General features: G+C 38.8%; 1 protein-coding gene across 1 annotated transcript; it reads right to left on the bottom strand.

Annotated features, from left to right (window-relative positions):
• Positions 1-459: 459 nt before the first annotated feature.
• On the bottom strand, positions 460-24,912 carry LOC106142304 (protein Jumonji). The gene is made up of 17 exons (XM_013344021.2): positions 24,776-24,912; positions 18,540-18,709; positions 16,715-16,886; positions 15,353-15,510; positions 14,621-14,671; positions 14,162-14,259; positions 12,682-12,819; positions 10,375-11,559; positions 9,498-9,734; positions 8,336-8,531; positions 7,080-7,306; positions 6,105-6,308; positions 5,197-5,363; positions 4,173-4,311; positions 3,795-3,947; positions 2,933-3,202; positions 460-1,673 (listed from the first exon to the last, which is right to left on the bottom strand). The coding sequence occupies exons 1-17, from the start codon at positions 24,790-24,792 to the stop codon at positions 1,500-1,502; spliced, it is 3,756 nt and encodes a 1,251-aa protein (XP_013199475.2). The 5' UTR covers positions 24,793-24,912; the 3' UTR covers positions 460-1,499.
• Positions 24,913-25,861: the final 949 nt, after the last annotated feature.

Below are 25,861 nucleotides of genomic sequence, written 5' to 3'. Positions count from 1 at the left end.
TGACAAGCGAGACGCCGTTTTCATCGCGCGAAAAACTATCGCTGTCCCGTTACACGGCATAACAAAAAGGCGAAACAGCGATAGTTTATCGCGCGATAAACAACGGCAACCCCGCATGTCAATGTGACGTCACAACTGCTAATTGTAACAACATTACATTTTCAAATTAAAACACAATACCTTAACTTTTTTTTATTTGTGCCGTGTGGATCCCGGCACCAATAAAAAACGAATAGGACCACTCCATTTCGTTCCCATGGATGTCGTAAAAGGCGATTAAAGGATAGGCTTATTAACTTGGGATTCTTCTTTTAAGCAATGTGCTAGCAACCTGTCAATATTTGAATCTCAATGCAATCATAAAGCCCAACAACTAAACGTGGCCTATCAATCCTTTCAAGATCATTGGCTCTGTGTACCCCGCAAGGGATATAGACGTTATTATATGTATGTATGTACCTTAACACTATGCCTTAATTCACAATTGTGTTAACTGTAAAATTTAATTTTTTTTTTGTGCCAGATCTACAAAATTCTGTGCTCTTTCATTTCCGCAAAACAAAATAACGCTATCCCATCTCTTTCTAGCAAAATCATGGTGACGCAACGGTTACAAAATATGTATATAATTCTTAGTTACCGAATGTAATAAACACCTTTATATTTGGAATTCACAAATAAATACAGAGTTAACTTTAGATTCACTTATAACTTAAAAACGTAGACGTGGAAAAAATGGGCGGACAGAATTTTACTATACGGCAAAATGAAACATCAATTTATATATACACGCCTCACGCGCACACTCTCACTTATAGTGTGACAGTCGGCCGCCATTACGTCCAAGATGCTTCATACATACATACATATAGTCTATATCCTCTATAACCCTTACGGGGTAGACAGAGCCAACAGTCTTGAAAAACAGAGAGGCCACCATTCACTTGTTTGTCTTACTGATAGAATTAACATTCAAATAGTGACAGGTTGCTAGCCCATCGCCTAAATGAAGAATCCCAAGTTTATAAGCATATCCCTTAGTCGTGTTTAACGACATCCACGGGAAAGAGATGCTCGATAGATTATCTTTTTTTTCTGTCATTCACACTCAAATATGATGTCTCTTGTAAAGTTGTCATTTACGTTGTTAGTGCATTTGTTAACTAAGGCATTTGTTACACAGCCCATAAAATACCAAGGCTGGACCAATGCCTCCCCAGAAATGGGGGGATCTTGCCCATAGTCACCACGATGGCAGGCGGGTTGGTGACCGCAGTACCTTTTAACTATGTTGTCATAACAGCGTAGGAGGCGCTGCTGCCCGCCTCCCGCTTGATCCCTCAATCGCCTCTTACGATTACTGTTTTTTAAAGTTTCCGTTTCAATATGGCATTAGTATTTTATTATTCCGATTTATTGTACTTATATAAAATTATTCTTATATTATTTATATATAAATATTATATTATTTATAATTCCAGGCGTCTGTAGTAATTTCTTTAAGTTGGGCAGAATCGGTCCTGCAATTTGGTCATGACATCTTGAAGTTGGTCCTTCGTTAAAAACTCGACGAGGGATAGCCCAGTGATTTCACGCTTTGTTTTTTCCGAAGTCAACAGGCGGATAGCATGCTTCAGGCAAACGGCGGATTTCTTGTCAGTCAACCCCGTAACCTGCGAAAAGAGTAAATGTATTTTTACTGTGAACTAGCTCTTTTCCACTGGTTCGCACGCGTGAATTTAGCGCCATATACAAAAACGTGACGATATTAGCATCACCTACAAAAAGCAACGAATTAAACGCTACCGCTACAAAAAGCGACGTATTTAGCGCCACCTACCAAGGAATATTAATTGTAATATCAGTTATGTTCATAAAAATATACACATGAAATCAAATTTATAAATTACATACATATACATTTTGCATTATAAAAAATCAAACAATAACATAAGTCTGTAATGTGTATGTCTGTATGTGTGTATATTACTTACGCCAAACTCGAGTGGTGTAAGCAGAGAATACTCCTTGCCACAATCCCTGCATACTTCTTTCGCTTCATCCACACTCGTGTTTAACATACTTTGAGGCTTACTCAATCTGTGTAATCCATCCATCCCTTTTATACATTTCTTACCTTAGAGAGATATAAAGTAGTCCATCAGACTTCATACTCGTCATTTCCAAGCGCATCTTTCGCTTCAACCACACTCGTGTTTAACATACTTTGAGGCTAACACAATCTGTGTAATCCATCCATCCCTTTTATACATTCCTCACCTTAGAGAGATATAAAGTAGTCCATCAGACTTCACACTCGTCATTCCAAGCGCATCTTTCGCTTCATCCACACTTGTGTTTAATACTTTGAGGCTAACTCAATGACGGCCTCTGTGGCACAGCGGTAGTAGGTACGCTTGTCTGTGACCCCGGAGGTCCTGGGTTCGAATCCCGGCCAGGGCATGATGAAAAAAGAACTTTTTCTGATTGGCCTGGGTCTTGGATGTTTATCTATATAAGTATTTATTATAAAATATAGTATCGTTGAGTTAGTATCTCGTAACACAAGTCTCGAACATGATAGAATTGAGATTCAAATAGTGACAGGTTGCTAGCCCAACGCGTAAAAAAGAATCCCAAGTTTGTAGGCCTATCCCTTAGTCGCCTTTTACGGCATCCATGGGAAAGAGATGGAGTGGTCCTATTCTTTTTCTTCTTTCCTGTCACAATAAAAAGTATTGGCCCACTGAATTGACCACTTCTTTATTGCTCACCCCTTATTCAAAGTCCAGTCCAAAATATCCAACATATTTGGTCTCAATCTGTGTTATTTGTCCCGTCTATATTTATTTATTTATTTATATATCTATATATATTTATTATATTAAACACAATCTGTGTAACCCATCCATCCCTTTTATACAATCCTCACCTTAGATAGATACAAAGTAGTCCGACACACTTCGCACTCGTCATTCCAAGCGCCCGCCGGCTTTTTCTTGTGAGGCGGTCGCGTCGCTGTCGTTATAGGAACGCCGAGCCACGACAAGTCGCGGCGACGCTGCAACTCGTCCTCCACGATTGTTGCGAGGGTCGTGTGCACAAGTTGCAGGAGACTGGCTGGTGCGCGTGGGTCGCCCGCGACTGCGATCAACAGTTGCTCGAGCGAGAACATCGTGGGTTCGCAACTGTCGCTCAACTCCTGCGCAAGGTAGTACTTAGATTGGTCGCGAAATATACCAGGAGCAAAGTTACGCATGACCATGGGTAACTTTGCTCCTTATTCGTAGTTTTATTTATATATAATGGAATACTTAATTACGCTGATTTAACTTCAAAAATGTGTTAGATAATAAAAAATTCTTTAAATTAATACTTCAGTGTGTTCATCATTGATAATCAAAAACAATATTCAACATTAATTATTATTTTTGAAGCAAATATTGGAGTAAAGTAGCACCATTCTACGGTACCTTCCCATTGGACCGCGACGTTTCACAAAATGAATAAAAAAAGTAAAAGTAAAGTAAAAAGTAAAAGTAAAAAAGAATTTATTCAAAGAACACCAAAACAAAAAGACAAAAAAGGAAACAAAAATATGTACAAAAATAAACATGTAGATAGTACGGTGCTCCCGAAAGGGTACCCCCTCAGCATAATGCTGGCTGTAAACAATATGAAAATAGTAAAAAGTAAAAGTAAAAAAGTATTTATTTCGTCTCGGTAGGCACAGAAAAATTACAAAAAAAATGTACAAAATATTGGTGGAGAATATGATGATTATGGCTACTCACATGGAAGACGTGATCGACTGTCTTCAACCAGGAGTTGGTGGCGAAGTATACGCTCTCAGACTGGGTGTATCCAGTCGATATGGAGCTGGAGTACGCCTTCGGGAACACTATGATGTACTCCCCGGGGTTTTGTTCCACTCGGGTCAGGGACACCTGTCAGTTAACATAAATAAAATCATACATAAAATCAAAGTCTCTGCCTACCCCTCCGGCTTTCCCGGAGGGGTAGGCAGAGACTACCCCTTTCCACTTGCCACGATCTCTGCATACTTCCTTCGCTTCATCCACATTCATAACTCTCTTCATGCAAGCTCGGCGGTTTCGGGTACTAGATTACCTAGACACCCTGTATATTTATCCTAAGTGTTGTGAACTGACCTGGCTCAGAAGCAGGAAATGCGGCGGTATCATTGTGATGTCCGAGGGCAGCCATATTGATTTGTTCTGACAGGACGTCTGGCAGAGACTTTCCACTGCGCCCCGGAAGGCGGCGCTCTGGTCGTCCGGAATACCGTACCTGGGAGACGGAAGACTAATGTCAATAAAATCGTTTATTTCCTCAGTTAACAAAGATTGAACACGGTTTCTTAATGCTAGTACTCAGCTAAATTGGCATGTTACATCAATCTTTATTAGCCTAACACCTAAATAAGAATAAAAATTGTTATTGTACCAATTGTCTTAGAATTAAGTTTTTTATACTGTTCTATTTAACTTAACTGTAATTGATTATGGTGAGCAATAAACTTATATTATATTATATTAATCCTTGAGGAGTGGCTAGTTCCTGAAATAGGGTCTTGCGAACCTACGCTACAGGTAGCTAGGCCTCCCCCTCGGATACAAGTATTTGCTAGGAGTAATGTCTTAAATCTAGGGAGAATTACTTAGGAAAGGTAGAAAATAATAGGGCGCATTGATGAGGGACAGGAGATAGAAAATGGAAGGGGAATTAGAGGAAGTGTTCGTGTGTGTCTATGAGTGTTTAGTGAGTGACTGGAGTGTTTATGGCACGATGATGAGGTAGTGATAAAGGAAGATAGGGTGACCATGTTAAACATACATATGTACATACCATCACGCCTGTTTACGATTGTGGTAAGCAGAGACTATGGATTTTTATTTGCAACGATCCTTAGAGACTCCGGCTTCCTCCACACTCATTAATCTCTTCATGCATGATATACATATACGAATATTTAAAATTAATCTAAGATATTAAAATTCCCAAAATACCCACGGTATTTTCAAAGCCTAAAAATTGTCATAAACATTTTCTATTTCACATTTCAAATAATTTGAAAATTAAACACATACCTACCTATAACACGTCTGTAATATATCCACAACAAAGTTAAAAAAAGCAAATACATACATATTTTACATAGATACAAACACTGACCATATCTTGGCAGGTCCGCTGTGCATGTACTCAATCCAGGGCAGCCCGTGGGGGTCGCTGTGCCAGCAGCTGGTGGAGAACATCATGCCCAGGTGGAGAGTGGGAACAGTCACCCCCAGCACGGGGCCCAGCATTGATAGCACATTGCCAGGGTTCTGGGATATCATCTGGAAGATAATGTTTTCTTTGCACATAATGACAAGTACAAGAGCGGTTTAACATTTAGAGATTTACTAGAGGCCGCCCGCGACTTCGTCCGCATGGAAACCCTATCAATCCCGCGGGAACTCTGGGATAAAAAGTAGGCCTATGTGTTATTCTGGGTCTTCAGCTACCTACATACCAAATTTCATGGTAATCGGTTCAGTAGTTTTTGCGTGAAAGAGTAACAAACATCTATACTAACTTTCGCCTTTATAATAGTAGTAGGATTCACGGTACAACCATTTATTTTGATTTTGACAGCTGTCAGTCAGTCTTTGCGTGAGCTTCTGGCGTTTCGTGAAAATGAACTTTTAAATACTCTTCAGAAATTTTAAATGCATTTAAAAATATACTGATCGTTAAATTACACTAATCTACCCACATTTTTTATAGTTATTAAGTCTCAACAATTGTTTTTTTTTTTTAATTGGTGCTAATAGTGCGTGATCAGTGATCATTACGCACGTAGAACGGAACGTAACTTCTTCCTAGTGCTTGGCAAATCTCATCACCACGTTATTTACTGTCAATTATTGATTCTCTGTGTTCTATGGGTATACTTGTACCCAGATTAAAATCTAAACGCAAGTGAATCGAGTCTGAGCATGTTCATTCCGACGACGATTTGACCTACAAAATTATTTCAAAAAGCTACATAAACACTCATAAAATGTCCACTTAAAAAGTTCCTTAGAATACATTACCTTCGGATTCCACGGATGCTTGCCGTAAGGGTCCTGTTTGCCCTTCGGGAACCCGTAGCCCTCCTCCCCCGTGTCTATGGAGGCCGTGTTCACACAAATATGCTCCTGCGCCAGTAGTACTATGCGCCAGTACTCGTCCTCCACTTCGCGAGGCGTCGGCTCGGGGTTGTCGGGGAAATATTGGTCTTTCACCGCTTGGGCCACCTTAAATTAATCGAATATGTACATATTGCGTGTGTCGTGTGGTTCTCTTTCCCATGGATGTCGTAAAAGGCGACTAAGGGATAGGCTTACAAACTTGGGATTCTTTTTAAGGCGATGGTCTAGCAACCTGTCACTATTTGAATCTCGATTCTATCATTAAGCCAAATAGCTGAACATTTCCATTCAGTCTTTTCAGTACTGTTGGCTCTGTCTACCCCTCAAGGGATATAGACGTGGCCATATGTATGTATGTACATAAAACACTTGTGTCAGGATTAACGGGACGTACACTAGCTGGTTTAACATCTAGAAAGGTGTTAGTTAGTGTTGCGTCACCTTGCCTGTTCAACCTATTAATTGAAAGCGGTTTGACAGATTAAAAAGATTCTGAAAGTGGATAAAGAATGAATGAGTTACACGTCTTGCCTATGTTAACGATCAGGTTGTACTGACATCATCGTCCGAGGAGTTACACGATATTGTAAACCTATATATGTATGTGTGTGTCGGTTAAAGAGGCGAATTTACAGTAAATTCCCCCCCCCCCCCCCCCCATAGTCCTACCAAGTAGTCTTACTAGTAGAACTACTTGGATTTTTCTTTCCAATAAACCTACCTATAGTAAGACAACGCTTGTTGATATGCTGTTAACTGTACGTAGTTTTGAAGTTAATCTTAGGTAGGTACATACATATACATATAAACACGTCTATATCCCTTGCGGGTTAGACAGAGCCAACAAAAAAAAAGAACCGTAGAAGTTAATCTTACCTTCATGAAATTAGCCAGGGTCATCCTCCGACCAGAGACAATGCAGTCCTCAGCTTCAGTGAGAGCGCCGGCTACATCGGACTCGTCCTCCGTATCGGAAGCGGAAGTGCCGCTCTCGCCGAGCAATTGCTTCTGTCGGTGCAGAGGGTTCAAGGAACGCCGGACGATCTTGGTGTTCTTCTTGTACCAGCCTTTGTTGACCTCCGCCCTAATGTCGTCTCGCTCCTCTGTCGTTACAATGAGAAATATTGTACCACAGATTAAATAAACTACAACAACACATTAACAAATGTGTTTAATCGCAAAAGCAACATTTATAAGATTTTTAATTTACCCATTAAATGCTACACATTTCTTGTTATACATACATATTTGAGTTGTAATGTGAACTGCATAGAATAAAAAGTAGAAAATTTTGATATAACAAGGAAATTTGAGAAAATATTAGCTTTTCTTTGAAGCATTCGCTTAGCTTTGATAAAATAAACAGTCACTGGATATATAACGTATATGTATTTTTTAACCTAAGTACCACAAAAACCTCTATAATATTTTCCGTTTTCCTCCCTCAATATCATTCAAATTATTGAAATTAAAAATCTCTTTCTTTCTTCTTAAAGACAAATGGAAAGAAAACGGTCACTTAAGAGGTAATTTTTCATTCTGATATTTTGTGCTTATATAAGTTGTTTTTTTTTTTAATATTTCTGCCGTATCTACTGTAACGGATTTCTTTATTTGACTTTATAAATTAAACTTATCACATATTTATTTAAATGCCTTTACATTTTACGCGACATAAAAACATTAGAATGAATGTAATTCTCTTAGATAGATATGTAACATCTCCGTCTTCATCGTCACTCACCATCAGATGAGACGGTAGACAATTGCTTAATCCATTATTGAATTTAAAAAAAAAACCAATGTGACCTGGAATCCTATCAAACGAAAAACATTTTTGTATCGTAACATCTTATATATTAAATTCTCGTGTCACAATAATCGCTCCCTTACGAAACGAAACGAAACGAAACAAAACGGCTTGACCGATTCTCATGAGATTTTGTGAGCATATTGAGTAGGTCTGAGAATCGGCCAACATCTATTTTTCATACCCCTTAGTGATAAGAGTTTTCCATCCTCACTTTTTTTTTTAACTTAAAAATCATTTATATGGCAAAACAACGTTTGCCGGGACAGCTACTAAATAGATATATTAAAAAAAAACTTGACATAGCCAATTTAACACGTACGAGTTGACAAAGTATCGTAGGGCAGCAGGTATCTGACGTAAATGTCGTCCAGTCTCTTCTCCAGCTGTGGTCTCTTGGAGAACCGCATGTTCTCCGCCACCCGACCCCACAGTTTCTTCTCGATCACCTTCTTCAGACCACCTAGCTTCTGCACCGTGTGGTACAACTTCGGGAGGTCCACTTCCAACGAGTCCAGCTGTTGGGGTAATAGACGTGTTGGTCTTACATACATACATACATATAGTCACGTCTATATCCCTTGCGGGGTAGAGTCTTGAAAAGACTGATAGGCCACGTTCAGCTCTTTGGCTTGATGGTAGAATTGAGATTCAAATAGTGACAGGTTGCTAGCCCATCGCCTAAAAGAAGAATCCCATGTTTATAAGCCTATTCCTTAGTCATTTTTGTTGTAATTTTTTTTACTTAAATTCTATGAAATACAATCTTAAAGCTGAAGACAAAAGGATAAACTGATAGAAATTGTAATAATTTCGAAAGTAGAAATGCCACATTTTATTTCAATATATAGGAATGTGTCGTCGCTGTTGGGAAATAGGCGTGTAGGTGATTTTTGTATATTTAATTCTTTTTTTAGTTTATCGTAAACACAGTTTTAACCTATTCGAAAGGTTAAACTGAATGAAATGTATATAATATAAGAAATGTCTATCTTATCTATAGAAATATGCTTTTTTAAAACTACAGTAATGCGTGCGTTTATTTATTGATATATTACATTACTATATATATATAAAATACTTTTCCCATCCATTTACCCAACCAACTCAGTGAATGTCGATCCAGTGTGATTCTATACTTTCACAAAAAGAAATATATATATACTAGCTGTGCCCGCGAGTTCATCCGCGTGGAATAGTTATTTTGGGCATCATTGAAGCCCTCAAGGATGAATAACGATGGATGGAAAATGTGAAAAAAGCAGGGAGAACGCTTTTTTCACATTTTCCATTATTTCTTCGCTCCTTATAGTTGCAGCATGATATTATATAGCCTAAAGCCTTCCACGACAAATGGTATATTCAACACAAAAACAATTTTTCAATTCGAACCAGTAGTTCCTTCAAACGCGCGTACAAACAAACAAACAAACTGTTCAGCTTTATAATATTAGTATAGATACATATATATTATTGATACTTACAATTGGCGACCTCGTAAAAGGCACCCTTTGCGATGCTAGGTGGGCCTTAATCGCGCACATTTCCCGAGAGGCGGGCCCCCAACGCGTGTACAGCCGCGCCACGTACTGGTTGGCCACGTTGAACCTTATCTTGTCGTTCACTGTACATTTCGGCTTGAACGACGCAGGCGCAACCACCTTGCAGATGCCAAATTTGCTCGCCGTCGGCATTATCTTTTCGAAGTACGCCACGGGATCCTGAGGAGCGTGGGTATATGTAAAATGACATAGTTGGTATATACATACATACATATGGTCACATCTATAACCCTTGCGGGGTAGACAGAGCCAACAGTCTTAAAAAAACTGAATGGCCACGTTCAGCTGTTTGGCTTAATGGTGACAGGTTGCTAGCCCATCGCCTAAAAGAAGAATCCCAAGTTTGTAAGCTTATCCCTTAGTCGCCTTTTATGACATCCATGGGAAAGAGATGGAGTGGTCCCATTCTTTTTTGTATTGGTGCCAGGAACCACACGGCACATAGTTGGTATGTCACGGTATTCTTATAAATAAACATTTTTGGAGGTCCGTGGGTGATATTATCAGGAGGAGTATTGTGTTCCGACTAGTATCGAGTCTATTATCTATGTTTTTCTTTAAATATATAATCTCTTTGTAGCAAACATCTTAAGTAAAATTAAAAAACAAAACTAGACTTTGAAAGTAGCAAGTAACGTTTCATTTAAAAAGAAATTTGCTTAAAAATTATTAAAATAAGTAAAAATCCTTACAAATTTGTATAAGAATAATAATAATCAAGCAGAAAAAAAATCACTAAGTAAGTAAAGCCTAGTCTACATATATGAAAGTACTGTATGTAAAAAAAAAATAAACTCACGCAGAATTCCTGCTCGGTGGGATAATAGACCGGGGCGTCGCGCACCGCCGCACTGGGCTTCCTCTCGGCCGCCGGAGTCTCGGGGAAGGCGGCGGGGCTCGCGCTCGTGCTGGCCCCGGGCAGAGCCCCCCCCACCGCGGGCCCGGCCACGGCCGGAGCGGGTCCCGGACTCGCCACATTCGCACCGGATTTGCTGGTACTAGCCGATGATTTGTTCGAATTGCCGGCGGACTTGCTCGAATTGACGACGGACTTGCTCGAATTGACGACGGTCTTGCTCGAATTGACGACGGACTTGGTCGAATTGACGGCGGTCTTGCTCGAATTGACGGCGGATTTGCTCGTACTGGCGGCGAATTTGCTCGTACTGACGGCGGACTTGCTCGAACTGACGGCAGACTTGCTCGAATTGACGGCGGACTTGCTCGAATTGACGGCGGAATTGCTCGAATTATCGACATATTTGTTCGAATTGCTAGAAAACTTAGTCAATTTCGCGGCAGATTTAAAATCGTATGGTTTGCCCCGCGCCGCAACTTTTCTAGTAATTTTAGCTTTCAACTTTGGCCGACTCCGTTTCGGTCGCGACGTCTCTCCTTCCGCCGAACGCTTCTCAGCCGCTAGAGCGTCTAACAAGATCGTCCTGTATCGCTTCAGCATTTTCGCATCCAAAAATTCAACGAGCTGTTCGAACAAGCTTTCGTTCTCGATCAAATTGCACTCATTGATTGACTCAGCTTCGGATTTTGATACAATACGCGCTTGGAGAATGGGTTTCTTTTGATTGGGAATCACGGTATACTGTATTTGGATGACAAGATTGCTGACGCCCGGCAGGATGTCGAGATAGACGTAATTGGATGTCTGTTGTTTGTCGTCGCTACTCCGCGATGGCTTCGACTGCCATATGACCATGTTGGAAGCTTCCCCGTCGTCGGCTGATTCCCTGAACACCTGCGAGAGTTGCTCGACCTTGTAGGCCCTCTTGCAGAAATCACAGATACTGCAACGCAACTTTCGCTCCTCCTGGGAGGCATTGACTACATCTTTGATTGTCACGTATCGTTCGGACGGACAGGGGGCCACGGTTACAAGAGACTCGGGCTCCACTTTTTGGTCTTCATCATCGTTTTGTTGATAACAAGACGACGTGGATATGGTGGGACTCATGCGCTCAATCTTATCCTGTATGAGGGGGGAAAATAAACACATTATTCAAATTCAAAATTGTCATTATTATGGGACATTTCAAACATCACTTAACAATTGTCATATCTTTTTGGTTTCACAACATTGGCTGACTTCAAATTAATCACTATTAATTCCCGAATTCCCGCGAAAGTTTCGGGAAATACTCTCTTATAGCACCCCTAGAAATCAAATTTCAAGTATCATGACCCAGCTGTTTGGGCTATGGGCTATTTATGTCCAGTCAGTCAGTCACTCAATCACGGAAGAGTTTCCTATATATACATACGTGTACATACCTTTAGTCACGTCTACATCCCTTGCGGGGTCTAAACATTCAGATTCAGACTTTAAAACAGACAAAAAAAATGTAAAAGGCGGAGAAAAATTTTTTTGCCTTTACTATACATACAAACATATAATCACGTCTATATCCATGCGGAGTATACAGTAGTTGTTAAGTTTTTTTTTTGTTACAAAAATAATTTTCATAAATATTAATATGTACTGTGGATATAAATCTTGTATGTTTGTACTCCACGTAAATGCTGTTGGTTTTTATGATAATACTAGCTGTGCCCGCAATTTCGTCCCCGTAAAATAGTTATTTTGGGCATCATTGAAGCCCCAAAGGATGAATAATTTTCCCCGTTTATTCACATTTTCCATTATTTCCTTGCTCCTTATAGTTGCAGCGTGATGTTACACAGCCTTAAGCCTTCCTCGATAAATGGTCTATTATATAACTCGAATTTCAATTCGAACCACTAGTTCCTGAGATTAGCGTGTTCAAACAAACAAACAAACTCTTCATCTTTATAATATTTGTAAGTAGTACCCGGTTGACCGAGCTTTGCTCGGTCTACCATAGATGGCGCTGACATAGTTTCTCAAAACACGGGTTTTAAAATGTTTATACATCTTGGGAACCGAGCTTTTCTCGAACCTAAAACCTTGAAAAATCGATTCCTTGAGCCGAAAAGCCGCTAATCTGTAACTTTCATGAAAATCGTTGGAGCCGTTTCCCAGATCCTGATTATATAATTATATACAAGAATTGCTCGTTTAAATATCTTATTAGATTAGATAGACAAAATAAATAGACAATTTAACACTCACGCATCCAGCATTACTGGGCGAAGGCGGGATCTCCGGGATCTCCATAGAGTCTTCAACCGTTGGTATCATTAGCATTTCGTCCCTCTGAAACTGTCTACCGGGATGCTTGGCCGCTTTGGGCCTCGGCGGCAGCGGCACCTTAATAAAAATAACTATTGCAAAAATACAAACATATCTTGATCAAATTAAGGACGTCCCGGTAAAGGGTCAGGTCAAAAGTACCCGAAACCGCCGAGCTTGCATGAAGAGAGTTATGAATGTGGATGAAGCGAAGGAAGTATGCAGAGATCGTGGCAAGTGGAAAGAGGTAGTCTCTGCCTACCCCTCCGGGAAAGAGGCGTGATTTTATGTATGTATGTATGTATTGCAAAAAGAGGTGTGGTTCCCGGCACCACTCCAAAAAGTAATAGGACCACTCAATGTCTTTCCCATGAATGTCGTAAAAGGCGACTAAGGGATAGGCTTACAAACTTGGGATTCTTTTTTAGGCGATGGGCTAGCTGAGTAGAGTATTGAGTATTGAGAGTAGGTCTGAGAATCGGCCAGTGATAAGGGTTGTCCACCATTAACATTTATTATTAACTAGAAATTACTTAAAAAAATAAATTGAAAATAGTTATTTTGGACATCATTGAAGACCTCAAGGATGAATAATTTTCCCTGTTTTGTTTTCACATTTTCCATTATTTCTTCGCTCCTAATAGTTGCAGCGTGATGTTATATAGCCTAAAGCCTTCCTCGATAAATGGTCTATTCAACACAAAAAGAATTTTTCAATTCGGACCAGAAGCTCCGGAGATTAGCGCGTTCAAACAAACAAACAAACTCTTCAGCTTTATAATATTAGTATATATATATATATATATTTGCATTTGTAAAACTACCTACATTTTATGGATGTACAACGATGAGTGCCAGTGTACGTTCAAACCTACATATTATGATTTTTGTTACACTGTAGCAGTTAAATGTATGTAATGTAAAAATATCTAAGTTTAATAATAAATAGTAATAATGCGTACTGCAAGGATGGCACTCCGTGGGTCCTTTTTTAAAAAAAAAACACAAATATACTGCTAGAAAAGAAAATTATTTATTCACTACACACACACACGATGTTATTAAGAAAATTGGTAAATTACACGGACCGATATAAAGGGAGGTTTGCGGCTGACAGACTCGTAACGCTATTGAAAAACAGTTTTATATAAATTTTAAATGCTTATGCTATCAATCGCTGCATATTAATTACTAGCGGCCCGCCCCGGCTTCGCACGGGTGGACATATTTTTGTGTTTTATGTTTTGAAATAAATTTATTTTAAAACAAATTTATGCCTATGTCACCTTTGAAGGTCTATTCTATATCTGTGCTAAATTTTATCAAAATCAGACCAGTATTTTTTGAGTTTATTCCACACAAACATACAAAAATACAAATCTTTCCTCTTTATTATTAGTGTGGATGAATATAACAGTACCTTGAACTGACTTGTAGACTGGGCAGCCCCGCTGATCCACCGCTCGATGTTATCAGCGCTGTAGAAGCCCGAACTGTCTTTGGACGTCGACGGACCATCTGAATAAACAACATAGCTTGTAAGTGTGCCGTGTGGTTCCCGACGCCTTATTAGGAACTAGGGTAATAGGCATGATGACTAATTATTATTCTTTGTTCGTGCCGTGTGGTTCCCGGCACCAATGAAAAAATAATAGGACAACGCCATCTCGTTCCCAAGAATGCAGACGACTGAGGGATAGGCTAATAAACTTGGGATTATTCTTTTAGGCGATGGGCTAGCAACCTGTCACTACTTGAATATCAATTCTCAACAGCTGAACGTGGCCTATCGGTCTTTTCAAGACTGTTGGCTCTGTCTACCCCGCAAGGGATATAGACGTCATTATATGTATGTAAGTATGTATCAAAAGTTGTCTACCTGAATCCTTGGGGAAAGACCTGCCCGGGGGGTCTAGTGGTGACGAGGCCGCTGGAACAAAATTAATCAAAAATATATTTATTCTTCAAAATGAATGAATGAAATGAAGCGAAATCAGTGTGGCGACATCACTTACATGTCACAAACCAACTGTCAAACATAGCTAAGAAGATGACAGACGCGCTCGGCCGCGAAGCAGCGAAGAATCTAAATCGCGCAAACAAAGATTTCACGGTTTGGAGCATGAATACAAACTCCTACTCGACATCTTCTGTCGCGCGGTTCCCCAGGGATCACACCTAGCCTGGCGGAAGATCTTCCGTTTGGTGGCGGTCGAGCCATAATCATTGCTCTCAAGGAAATTGGCACTGATCGACTTTCCTGATCAGGAGGATAGTGTTAACACATGCAAAAGTTTTAAATCACGTCTCTTTTATCGATATTTCTCGATATTCCATTTAAAATTATTACTATGTATTTAAATTTCAATTAAAACAATTTAGATAATTGTAGAGTTGTTGGAGAAAATGCTGCAGTGCAGTTTGTTAACGCTTCTTCTTCTGCACTGGCGCTTTGGAAGCGGCTGTAAACTTAGTTTTAAGTAATTTATTTGACGTCATCCAATATCGTGAACCCAAAAGATATGACTTTTCAAATGTCCCATAATAATTTTTTTTTATTTTGATTAACCTATCCTATAGATTCACCTATTATATAGTTACTCAGACTTACCTAGATATTTCAAAGGCGTTTCATCTTCTGTGTCTGTATCGTCCCTGCAGCAGGTCCTCTTTCGTCTAGTCACCATGCGTCGCGTGCGCAGATTTCTGGACACCTTTTTCTTAGACAATTGCCGGGGATTTTTCTTTAAGATCACCCGGTTTCGCAACCTTTAGACAGTACAATAACTCTTTAATGACCACATCACAACTTATAAATGCGAAAGTAAGTTTATTTGTTTGTTATCTTTTCACGGGCTGTCAGCTGTATTAACGTAGTTGAAATGTCACGTCTATGTTTATTTATTTAAACTACATTGCACAAAATACAAATGTATAGCACAATTGGCGGACTTAATGCTATTACGAGTAGCATTATCTACCAGTCAACCATTGGGTCTGACAGAGAACTTTATAATTAATAGTCTGAAAAAGAACTATATTTGCCGTGGGATTAAACCTTTATTTTAGGTTTAGGTGGAGTGCCAAGCGGCTGAGCGTGGCCTTACAGTCTTTTGATGACTGTTGGCTCTGCCTCCCCCGGAAAATACCCGTATAGACGTGAATATATGATATGTTAAAATGCTTTTAAACATGATCTAACTCTGTGGTCTGATCTGCCGGTATGGCGTTGGTGGAGTCAGTGAGGCAAGCGCTCCAGGCGGACCATGGGTAGATCTTGCGGTCATTGTAATACTGGTGTGTGTGATACATGTTCTGTAAATAAAAGTCGACATACCCCAGCTTGCTGTGAGGCCACACCTGCCGGCGGTAAAGCAGCGGTATGGCGGTGGTGGAGTCTGTGAGGCAAGCGCTCCAGGCGGACCATAGGTGGATCTTGCTGTCTTTGTAACAAAGGTCTGTGGGATACAGGTTTAGTGAATAAAAGTCGACATACCCCAGCTTGCTATGAGGCCACACCTGCCGGCGGTAAAGCAGCGGTATGGCGGTGGTGGAGTCTGTGAGGCAAGCGCTCCAGGCGGACCATAGGTAGATCTTGCTGTCTTTGTAACAAAGGTCTGTGGGATACAGGTTCTGTAAATAAAAGTCGACATACCCCAGCTTGCTGTGAGGCCACACCTGCCGGCGGTAAAGCAGCGGTATGGCGGTGGTGGAGTCTGTGAGGCAAGCGCTCCAGGCGGACCATAGGTAGATCTTGCTGTCTTTGTAACAAAGGTCTGTGGGATACAGGTTCTGTAAATAAAAGTCGACATACCCCAGCTTGCTGTGAGGCCACACCTGCCGGCGGTAAAGCAGCGGTATGGCGGTGGTGGAGTCTGTGAGGCAAGCGCTCCAGGCGGACCATAGGTAGATCTTGCTGTCTTTGTAACAAAGGTCTGTGGGATACATGTTCTGTAAATAAAAGTCCACATACCCCAGCTTGCTATGAGGCCACACCTGCCGGCGGTAAAGCAGCGGTATGGCGGTGGTGGAGTCAGTGGCGATTGAGACCCTGCGGAGGATGCGGGGCGTCCTGTCGGGCTGAATCCGGGGCAAGCGCTCCAGGCGGACCACGGGCTGCATCTTGCGATCATGGTAATGTAAATCTGTGGGTAAATAAATATCATAGACCCACCTCTAATTGAAGACTCTGTTTAAGCAGCTGACAATATTATAATTGTTTAGGCTTAACATCATCTCCCCCTCCATGAGCCAATGCTCGGTCAAACATAAAATGTCAACATTTGATTCTTCTGAAACTAGTTATACTTTTAATTCTTTGCCGGGAAGACCTTGTATATTTTGATGGATAATTTTTAACCCTTGCGGGTTTCCCGTTGTCTGAGTGAGCAGTTTATCTCAACTGTCGAGTCTGCAGAGATGGCAATTCTGTAGACAACTTATAACTAATATTTTGTTTACAATATAAACTCGTCAAAACTTGTCGTGTGGGTGAAATCACATCTTTACTCTACACTCATATAGTTATCAACATCTTTCATTAAATATCGTCAAAATTCCCGCCAATAGAGAATCTTAAGGTTGGCATTTAGTTTGCAAACAACAATAATTTTTGTAAAAAGAGAACCGCCTCAAATACAGTTTCTGCTTTTTTGATTTCGGTAAAAAAAATCTGAATCTTTCTTCTAAGTGTAACAAACATTTGCCTGAAGTTCAGCGGAATGCGAGATATTTACAGACAAAAATACATACATACACCCAGGTCAAACTGAGAACTACCTCTTTTGAAGGCGGTTAAAAAATAACAGCAGATAATCTGAATGATAGCCGGCGGAGGAACTGGTTTATCATGATCATTCGTGAAGGAAACTTAAGTCTCTGAAGACTTATTATGAAATCATTGTTCAAATCGCAGATATCCTAGGGAGAGGACACATCAAGAGGTACCCAAAACAGACGAGCTTCCATGAATGTGGATGGGGCAGGGAACGTGGCATATAAAATGACGTGGTATCTGCGTACACCTCCATTGAAATGCCATCGAGGGGCAAAATGCTAAGTGTGCAACCTTAGCGCCTAAAGATGTACCAAGCCTAACAATCTAGGGATGTAACAGTACGGAAGACCACAAATCTCGTATTTGTACGAGGGACCACGTACTTACACGTACGCACGAAACGCGAAGGAAGTATGCAGAGATCGTGGCAAGTGGAAAGAGGTAGTCTCTGCCTACCCCTCCGGGAAAGAGGCGTGATTTTATGTATGTATGTATGTAACTACGTACTGTTAGGACGAGCCACTCAACTCAGCTCTTTTTTAAAAAAAGAAATTGAATAAAACAAAAGGTATAGTAGGAACCAATGACCACCGCGGACCGAAGTTACGAGTAGACTGGCGAGCCCGTGAAGCGGGATCGCCTCTTGCGACTTAAAATGCTGACTACTGCAAAAGGGAATGTAATATGTATTCTCTCGTCCACATTCTATTCTAAGTATAATTAATATTGTGAAGTTGACGTTGTTGAAGAAAATGCTGCAGTGCAGTTTGTTACCGCTTCTTCTGCACTGACGCCTTGAAAGCGGCAGTAAGCTTAGTTTTTAAGTAATTTATTTGACGTCAACCAATGTTGTTAAACCATACGTTTTGACAATTATTTAAGCGATATATAGTATCCTATTATAAAGAATAAAAATTTTGAATTTTTTGAATTTGAATAGGGTTGTCAGCCCTTTAACTAACATCTAAGGGATGTAACAGTACGGTTGGCAACCCTGGCTATAACGTATGTGAATACTTACTATGAAATGAAACTTGGTCCAGTAGCGACACCGCGGACATGTTCTGAACTATGGCGGGCGGTGGCGCTGGCTTCTCATGACCTTCGCACCGCCGCTCGGCGGAGACGTTGTTATTGTGGTGGGGCGGGATGTAAGCGCCTTGAGCGAATTTACGCTGCGCTTGCACTTTACTGCAACAACAACATATGTATTTTTTTTTTAATTTGCTTAAGCATTATGTTGGTAACATTTTATTAGATTGGGTTTTCAAGGTTTAGTGTAAACACAAGTCGCGCAGATGAGCACCTTCTATTTGATATCTACAGGTACCATATGTATTTAGAACAAGCGGCCCGCCACGGTTTCGCGCGTGTTTCATACATAACCTAAAACATCCACAGATATTGTACCTTTTCAACGGTGAGAGAATTTTCATGATCGGTGTAGTCTTTCCGAAAATAAGCCTATACTAACAAAGAAATAAAGTTGAACAGTTTAACTTAGTAACTCTTTATAATACAGTCAAAACTGTTTATAACGACATCGTTTACAACGACCTATCGGTTATTACAGCCAGATTGTATGGTCCCGTCCGAATTCCTAGTAAACTATTCAGTAAACAAACCGCTTATAACAACATCGGATACAGCGACATATCGCTTACAACGACGAAACTTTATCGATATTCATCGGCTATAACGACCAACCGATCCGCTCAAAACAAAATAATACAAACGATTTTAAATCTTATTGATAAGCATTGAAGAAATATTTTGTATATTATTACTTACTCCCACTTTGCGGACATTTGACCTTGCATATTTTAGACCAATTGTTTAAAAACACAATACAGAAAACTTCAAGTGTTACAAATGATACAGAATATTGATATTGATAGAGATATTGATGAGACGGCATTAAAACTCTCTCTGTTCTGGATGCAATTCTAATGATATCGGAAGCTTGGGAAAAGGTCACACAGACCACTATAGCTAACTGCTTTCGCCATGCAGGTTTCAAAGGTCTCTCTCTATCACAAGCGGAGGACGACGATGATATTCCTAAATTTGTTGCATTTAATGAACAGTTTGATATTGATGATACTCATACCTTGAGGAGTATGAAACGTAAAATGCAAACAATATTTGAGACTGACTGATGTAGTGTAATTTTGTAACCCGTAACTAGCGGCTAAGTATATTTTGTATTCTAATTTTTCGTAATAAATATTTTTATGTCTTATCTGACTCTTTTACATTTATAACTTACACTTATACTAGATAAATAACTACATATGAGGCGTCTAGTTTCAAAGTCCGCTAAAAGACTTTTTCATAGAAATTGAGGTAATAGATAAAAATGGCGCCAGTACGTATTCTTTTTATGATGTCACTATCATTTCTCATGAAAACCTGGCAAAACCTTTAGAAATTTGCACTCAAAACTTTACCTTCATTGCAAATCCCGCTAAAATACGTGTTGTTTACTTCAGAATCCGCTAAAAAGAAATTAGCCAATGACAGCGCGGTATTGTGATCACGTGTCATTCAAAACAGTATGGCAGTTTTTTTATCTCAGGTAAAAGGTTGCTCCGGTTTTTTATTGTTTTTAATAAGAAAACATGGAGAATTTAGTTCAATTTGTGCAAAAATGTGATCCTAAGGAAGCGCGGAAGAAACTACGCGACATTCCTTCATGGAAACGCACTAAGGAAACTCGAAAACTGTAGGTAAAAAGTTACTGTAAAACTACTTTCAAAGTGCTTTGATGGTGTTATGCAAAATGAGTAATTAGTATAGTTACATATTGTAGGTACATTAATTTTTCAGTCAACACGTACTTACAAAGTACCTTCATTATATTTAGTTTTAATATTCACATTTAATTTTAATATCAACCTGATATTTAACGTTTAAGGATTGTTAAATTGACTACCGACTTCGTACTTAGTATTGAATACTGTTTAGTAAAAAAATAAATGATATAATGATGCGTATGACGGTCCACGCTTCTTGAAAATTAATCTGATAATAAACAATGGCATAAAATCGAATAATGCGTGGTATGTACTACCTGACATAATCCATTCACATTAATGCTTTTACCTGCTTTTTCCAATGATAGTAATAAAACTGCTAATATTTTATTAATTATTTTGTTTTATTTTTTAAACCAAAATTTATTCACTTACTGTCTTGTCCGTATTGCATAACGCTTTTTATTGCTAGTCCCTGTTTGCAACAAATCCCTCTAAAATTCTTGACGTTTGTTTCAAACTCCCTTTAAATTGATTGTTCGTACCAAAATACGCCATAATGAAAATATTTTACGTTATATTTAAAATTATAACATGCATTTCCAAATAATTAGGTTAGTTCCGGTATTACCAGAGTAGAATCTACAAAACCTGCTAGTATTTTTTGTCTTAGTGGTAAATTTAATACAAAAAAAACGTTTTTTATATATTCCTTAAATTTTTGAAACAGCATTTTAGCGGACTTTGATACTAGACGACTCATATGATAAAACATACATATATGTAACTACTGTACTTGTGTATATGACTGTATTGCATATAACGACAATCGGATATAACGTCGGCAACTATACGGTCCCTTCAATGTCGTTATATCAGGTTTTGACTGTATAATATACCTACAAACTTACATATGATCACGTCTTTATCCCTTACGGGGTAGACAGAGCTAACAGTCTTGAAAAGACTGGTAGGCCACGTTCAGCTGTTTGGCTTAATGATAGAATTGAGATTCAAATAGTGACGGGTTGCTAGCCCATTGCCTAAAAGAATCCCAAGTTTATAAGCCTATCCCTTAGTCGCTTTTTACGACATCCATGGGAACGAGATGGAGTGGTCCTATTCTTTTTTGTATTGGAGCCGGGAACCACACGGCACTTTTTTTTATTTAAATTTCGGATATTTGTGAAGTTGAGCGTTGGTGGTCGAATCGGTAAAGTGCCCGGTATAAATGCGTGTGGCTCGAAAAGGCGCGGGTTCGAATCCCGAGGCCATATACCTTATTTTATTATTTGAATATTAACCGATGCTCTTACGGTGAGGGAGAATAACGTGAGGAAACATTCAGGCAACTGGATGTGTAACCGTGATTGATCTAATACACTGAAAAGTTGCGAAGGTCAGTGTGGAGTCGCTTCGTGTGAAAATCAGTCTTACCCACTCCAGGTTTTTTACGAAAGGTGAAACCAAAGGTCAAAAGTACCCGAAACCGCCGAGCTTATATGAAGAGAGTTATGAATGTGGATGAAGCGAAGGAAGTATGCAGAGAGCGTGGCAAGTGGAAAGAGGTAGTCTCTGCCTACCCCTCCGGGAAAGAGGCGTGATTTTATGTAGGTATGTATGGAACCAAAGCACTTCTCAAGACAGGTGAGGATGAACCGGGACTTACGCCAGAAGAATGATGATTTATTATATTATAAATGTTATTATACATAAAAACCTTCCTCTTAAATCACTCTACCTGTTACAAAAACCCGCATCAAAATCCGTTGCGTAATTTTAAAGATTTAAGCATACAGACAAACAGACTAAAAAAGAGACTTTGTTTTATACTATGTAGTGATTTCATTATTTCATTGTAATTTGTTATTACTCATGTTTAAAATAGTTTTTAACCGAATAAGACCCGCTTATCGACCACTAGCTGTGCCCGCGACTTCGTCCGCGTGGAATAGTTATTTTGGGCATTATTGAAGCCCTCAGGGATTAATAAATTTCCCCGTTTATTTTCACTTTTTTCATTATTTCCTTGCTCCTTATAGTTGCAGCGTGATGTTAAATAGCTTAAAGCCTTCATGTATCCCACATTTCGGGCCGAATGTAAAAAGAATCACGTCAACGCGTTTGGACGCTATCAAGAACAAAAACACAAAAAAAAAAGATACCGGCCGAGTTGAGAACCTCCTCCTTTTTGGGAAGTCGGTTAATAAACATAAATGTTCATCACATACTAATTAATTACATATACTGATCTTACTACACAACAAGTGACTTAAGTCGCCTCACTCACTTGAATATGGTTCGTGTAAGTAATAGTTATTATGACGATGAAATGAGACACTGATAATGAATAGTTTATTTATTGAAATAAATATGACATACCAGCACTTCTAACTCTAAATCATCGTCCGATTCAAACACTACATTTTCCTCAAAGTATTCCATAATTCTAATTAACTCCTCTGCACTCGACATGTTTATCGTCCACAACTCAGTACACAACGAATTCTACAATGACTACCCTCAACAAATTAACATAAACATGTCGATAAAATTATCAACTTACCCTCACTTCGCCAATATCTCCTTCGCATGTGAGTGACGTCATTAACGGACGGATATTTCCGACTCCGGCGTTGAAACATACTTTAATTTACGCAACGATAGTGATGTGCACATCACCAATAAAATTTATATATTTATTTTATGATTTTTGGACAAAATCTGCTTTTTGCACTAAGAGACCAATAAAGTAATGTGAAATTTTTTTTGCAATATGATTTATTAATATCAAAATAACATATACGGGTTGTAACACATCTCACAAAAAATAACATGCATTATATTTTACCACAACACTACTGCCGGAGTAATACGACTATGGCGTTTAACTATTAGCCAAAAACCAAATGAGCGACCTATGGGATATTAATGTTAACTTATTGATATTTTCTTAGACCATATAGGTAATTAGAGAGTGTTATAAAGCGAATAGCGTATAGTATATACGTTTAAGCTTTAAGATTATTAATTTATTATAATGACTTTATTCGAGTCAATGCAGGTTCGATAAAATAAAATTAGAAAAGAAAATTGTAGTCGGAATTTACGACTGTGGCGGTTATGAGTCGAAATCTTGCTGTTGGATTTATACGACTGCGGCGGTTAATGGGTTAAAGGAGATTCCCAAGTTAATAAGTCTATTTCTTAGTCGCCTTTTACGACATCCATGGCAACAAGATGCGAGTGGTTCAATTTTTTTTTAATTGGTGTTGCGCCACGCTTTTCTAGTAAGTTAAATTTGGAGGAAAGAATAGCACAATAGAAACGGATGGCAGAATTTGTAGTCTTTATTTTTTTGTGTACCTACCTGGGTGTTAAAACCCAAAATCTAACATATGAAAGATACATTCAAAAAGAGGTGTTCAAGCAGAATGTTGATTTCTACAACCTTATCGGCTTCTGCCTGCTCCCAAGCAAACACGGGTAACTCCAGACTTGATTATTAAAATGAGCTAATATCACAACAGAAGCTGTACCCTTATTGACTCCGAGCTTGACCAAAATGCAAGATCTTCTAAAGTAGACACTAATGCCACATACAAGTCTTAGAAGTTGCATAACAAAGTAACCTGTCACTATTTGAATCTCATCTTCATCATTAAGCCATAGAGCTGAATGTAGGATGAAGGGCTCTGTCTACTGATAAATGATTGAGGCATGATTATTTGAGTGTATTTAAGAGACTTGGCCATTTAATCTATCCATAATATATCTCTGCCGTGTGGTGCATGTATGTTATATGTATCCAATTCCGATTGCTCTTCCACTACATAGCCCATTGTGGCCCCACAAAAGGAACCTTGATATACAGATGCAACCTCCAGAAGGCTTTGGACTTTCTTTGCGAAGTGAAGGGAAACAGCATAACTACGAACATGGAGGACTCTTGATAGATTTTTTATTGTTTTAATAAAACCGTCCATAAATAAGTTCCTAAGTCAAGGCTAGGGACACACCATGGGTTAATAAAACCTGTTTTCTATGATTAAGTTGATGCTCTTTAAATCATTTATTACTTGTGCAAGCATTTCATTGGACCTGGTGCTTCGGCGGCCGGCACGCACAAGCTTGGACGTCAAAGTGATCATTGGGACATGTAGAAAAATATTAAAATGCACGTAGGTAGATATTAAAATATTATTTCTATTTCATAGCATGCACACAACAAAGCACATGGTTCAAACAGCAACTTCATTCTTCTGTCACGGAATCATATGAATAGTCTTCGCTTCGAATAGATCCGCCACATTGCATACCCTTCGTATAGATTCGAACCCCACCACATAACCTATTCCTCTGCTTTGTCCGTCTGCTAAATATTATCGATCGGTTACCTAGTCTGCCGGGAAAATTAAAGTAAGTGGCTTCTATTGAGGGTACCCACATTTCACCGGCCGAATATAAGTTCAAAACATTATAACAAATCAATATTACTCACCGAAATTTCGATGACATGTTTTGTTTTCATTTGACTTCCTTGTTTACAATCACTGATATTATAATATCTAATGTTTATGAATTGCAATGCAAAAATATTTCGGAAATGAAATTGGAATGGAACACGACGCGACGCTCAGTGTTTGTTTTTGTGTCTGATATTGTCCACAGATAATATAAAATATAATTCTGACATTCATCTGTCACTAGGTCAATATTGCCAACTTTTTTTGACAAAAAACGAGTTTTCTTTTAAATTAAAAATTACCTATGTTTAAATGTAATGTAGTTTTATTTGAAACGTCAAAAGCAAAAACGAAACAAGTACACATTATCTCATGGACGGGACTTAAAAAGAGTTTTTAAGTAACAAAGAAATTGCAGGAAGTAAGAATAGTCACAGTGACCCACTTCAAATGATGAAAGTCGGACGGAGCACAAATAATAAATAGACTAACATGGCGGACATCGTTCTCGTCGTTTTTAAAGTATGATTTAAAATTATTATTTTTTTAACTAAATAGTTTTTAAAAATGTGATTATATATATTTTTTGTCGAAATAACAAATATTGACTTTTTAGGACCAATTTGAAAAAAGGGTCAGCTATTCCTAAATAAAGTTTATTTTACGTATACTTTCGTTCCCCTAATTGTAAATCCTCCCACTTCCATACCTCTTTGAAAAATTAGGGCACTTACCCAAAGCTTCGAACGAAGCACTAAGAACGTTACCAATTTCATCATGGTACATCTCAATACCACATTAAGTTAGATGGTATAAATCAAACAACGAAATTAACAAACGTTTCTCATTTTATTGTTACATATAACAATTAATATATTAGTCTTACATAATTAGATACTACTACAGTAAGTAATACATTTATTTTAGGTACAATCCCACTCTTTGATAGAATTAGACAGCTGACTAGACACAATGTTTGTGCTAAGGCCGTGAATCCATAACAGCGATATTAAAAGCGATAAAGCTCACTTAAAATCATATAACCTTACACCATGCTAACAGCTAACCTTTGATAATTAAAATCAAAGTCTGTGGTACTCATAAGCTTGTCTGTAAAAATG

Source organism: Amyelois transitella, chromosome Z, assembly GCF_032362555.1.
Source record: "Amyelois transitella isolate CPQ chromosome Z, ilAmyTran1.1, whole genome shotgun sequence".
Lineage (NCBI taxonomy): Eukaryota > Metazoa > Arthropoda > Insecta > Lepidoptera > Pyralidae > Amyelois > Amyelois transitella.
This window is presented reverse-complemented; position numbering and strand designations above follow the sequence as displayed.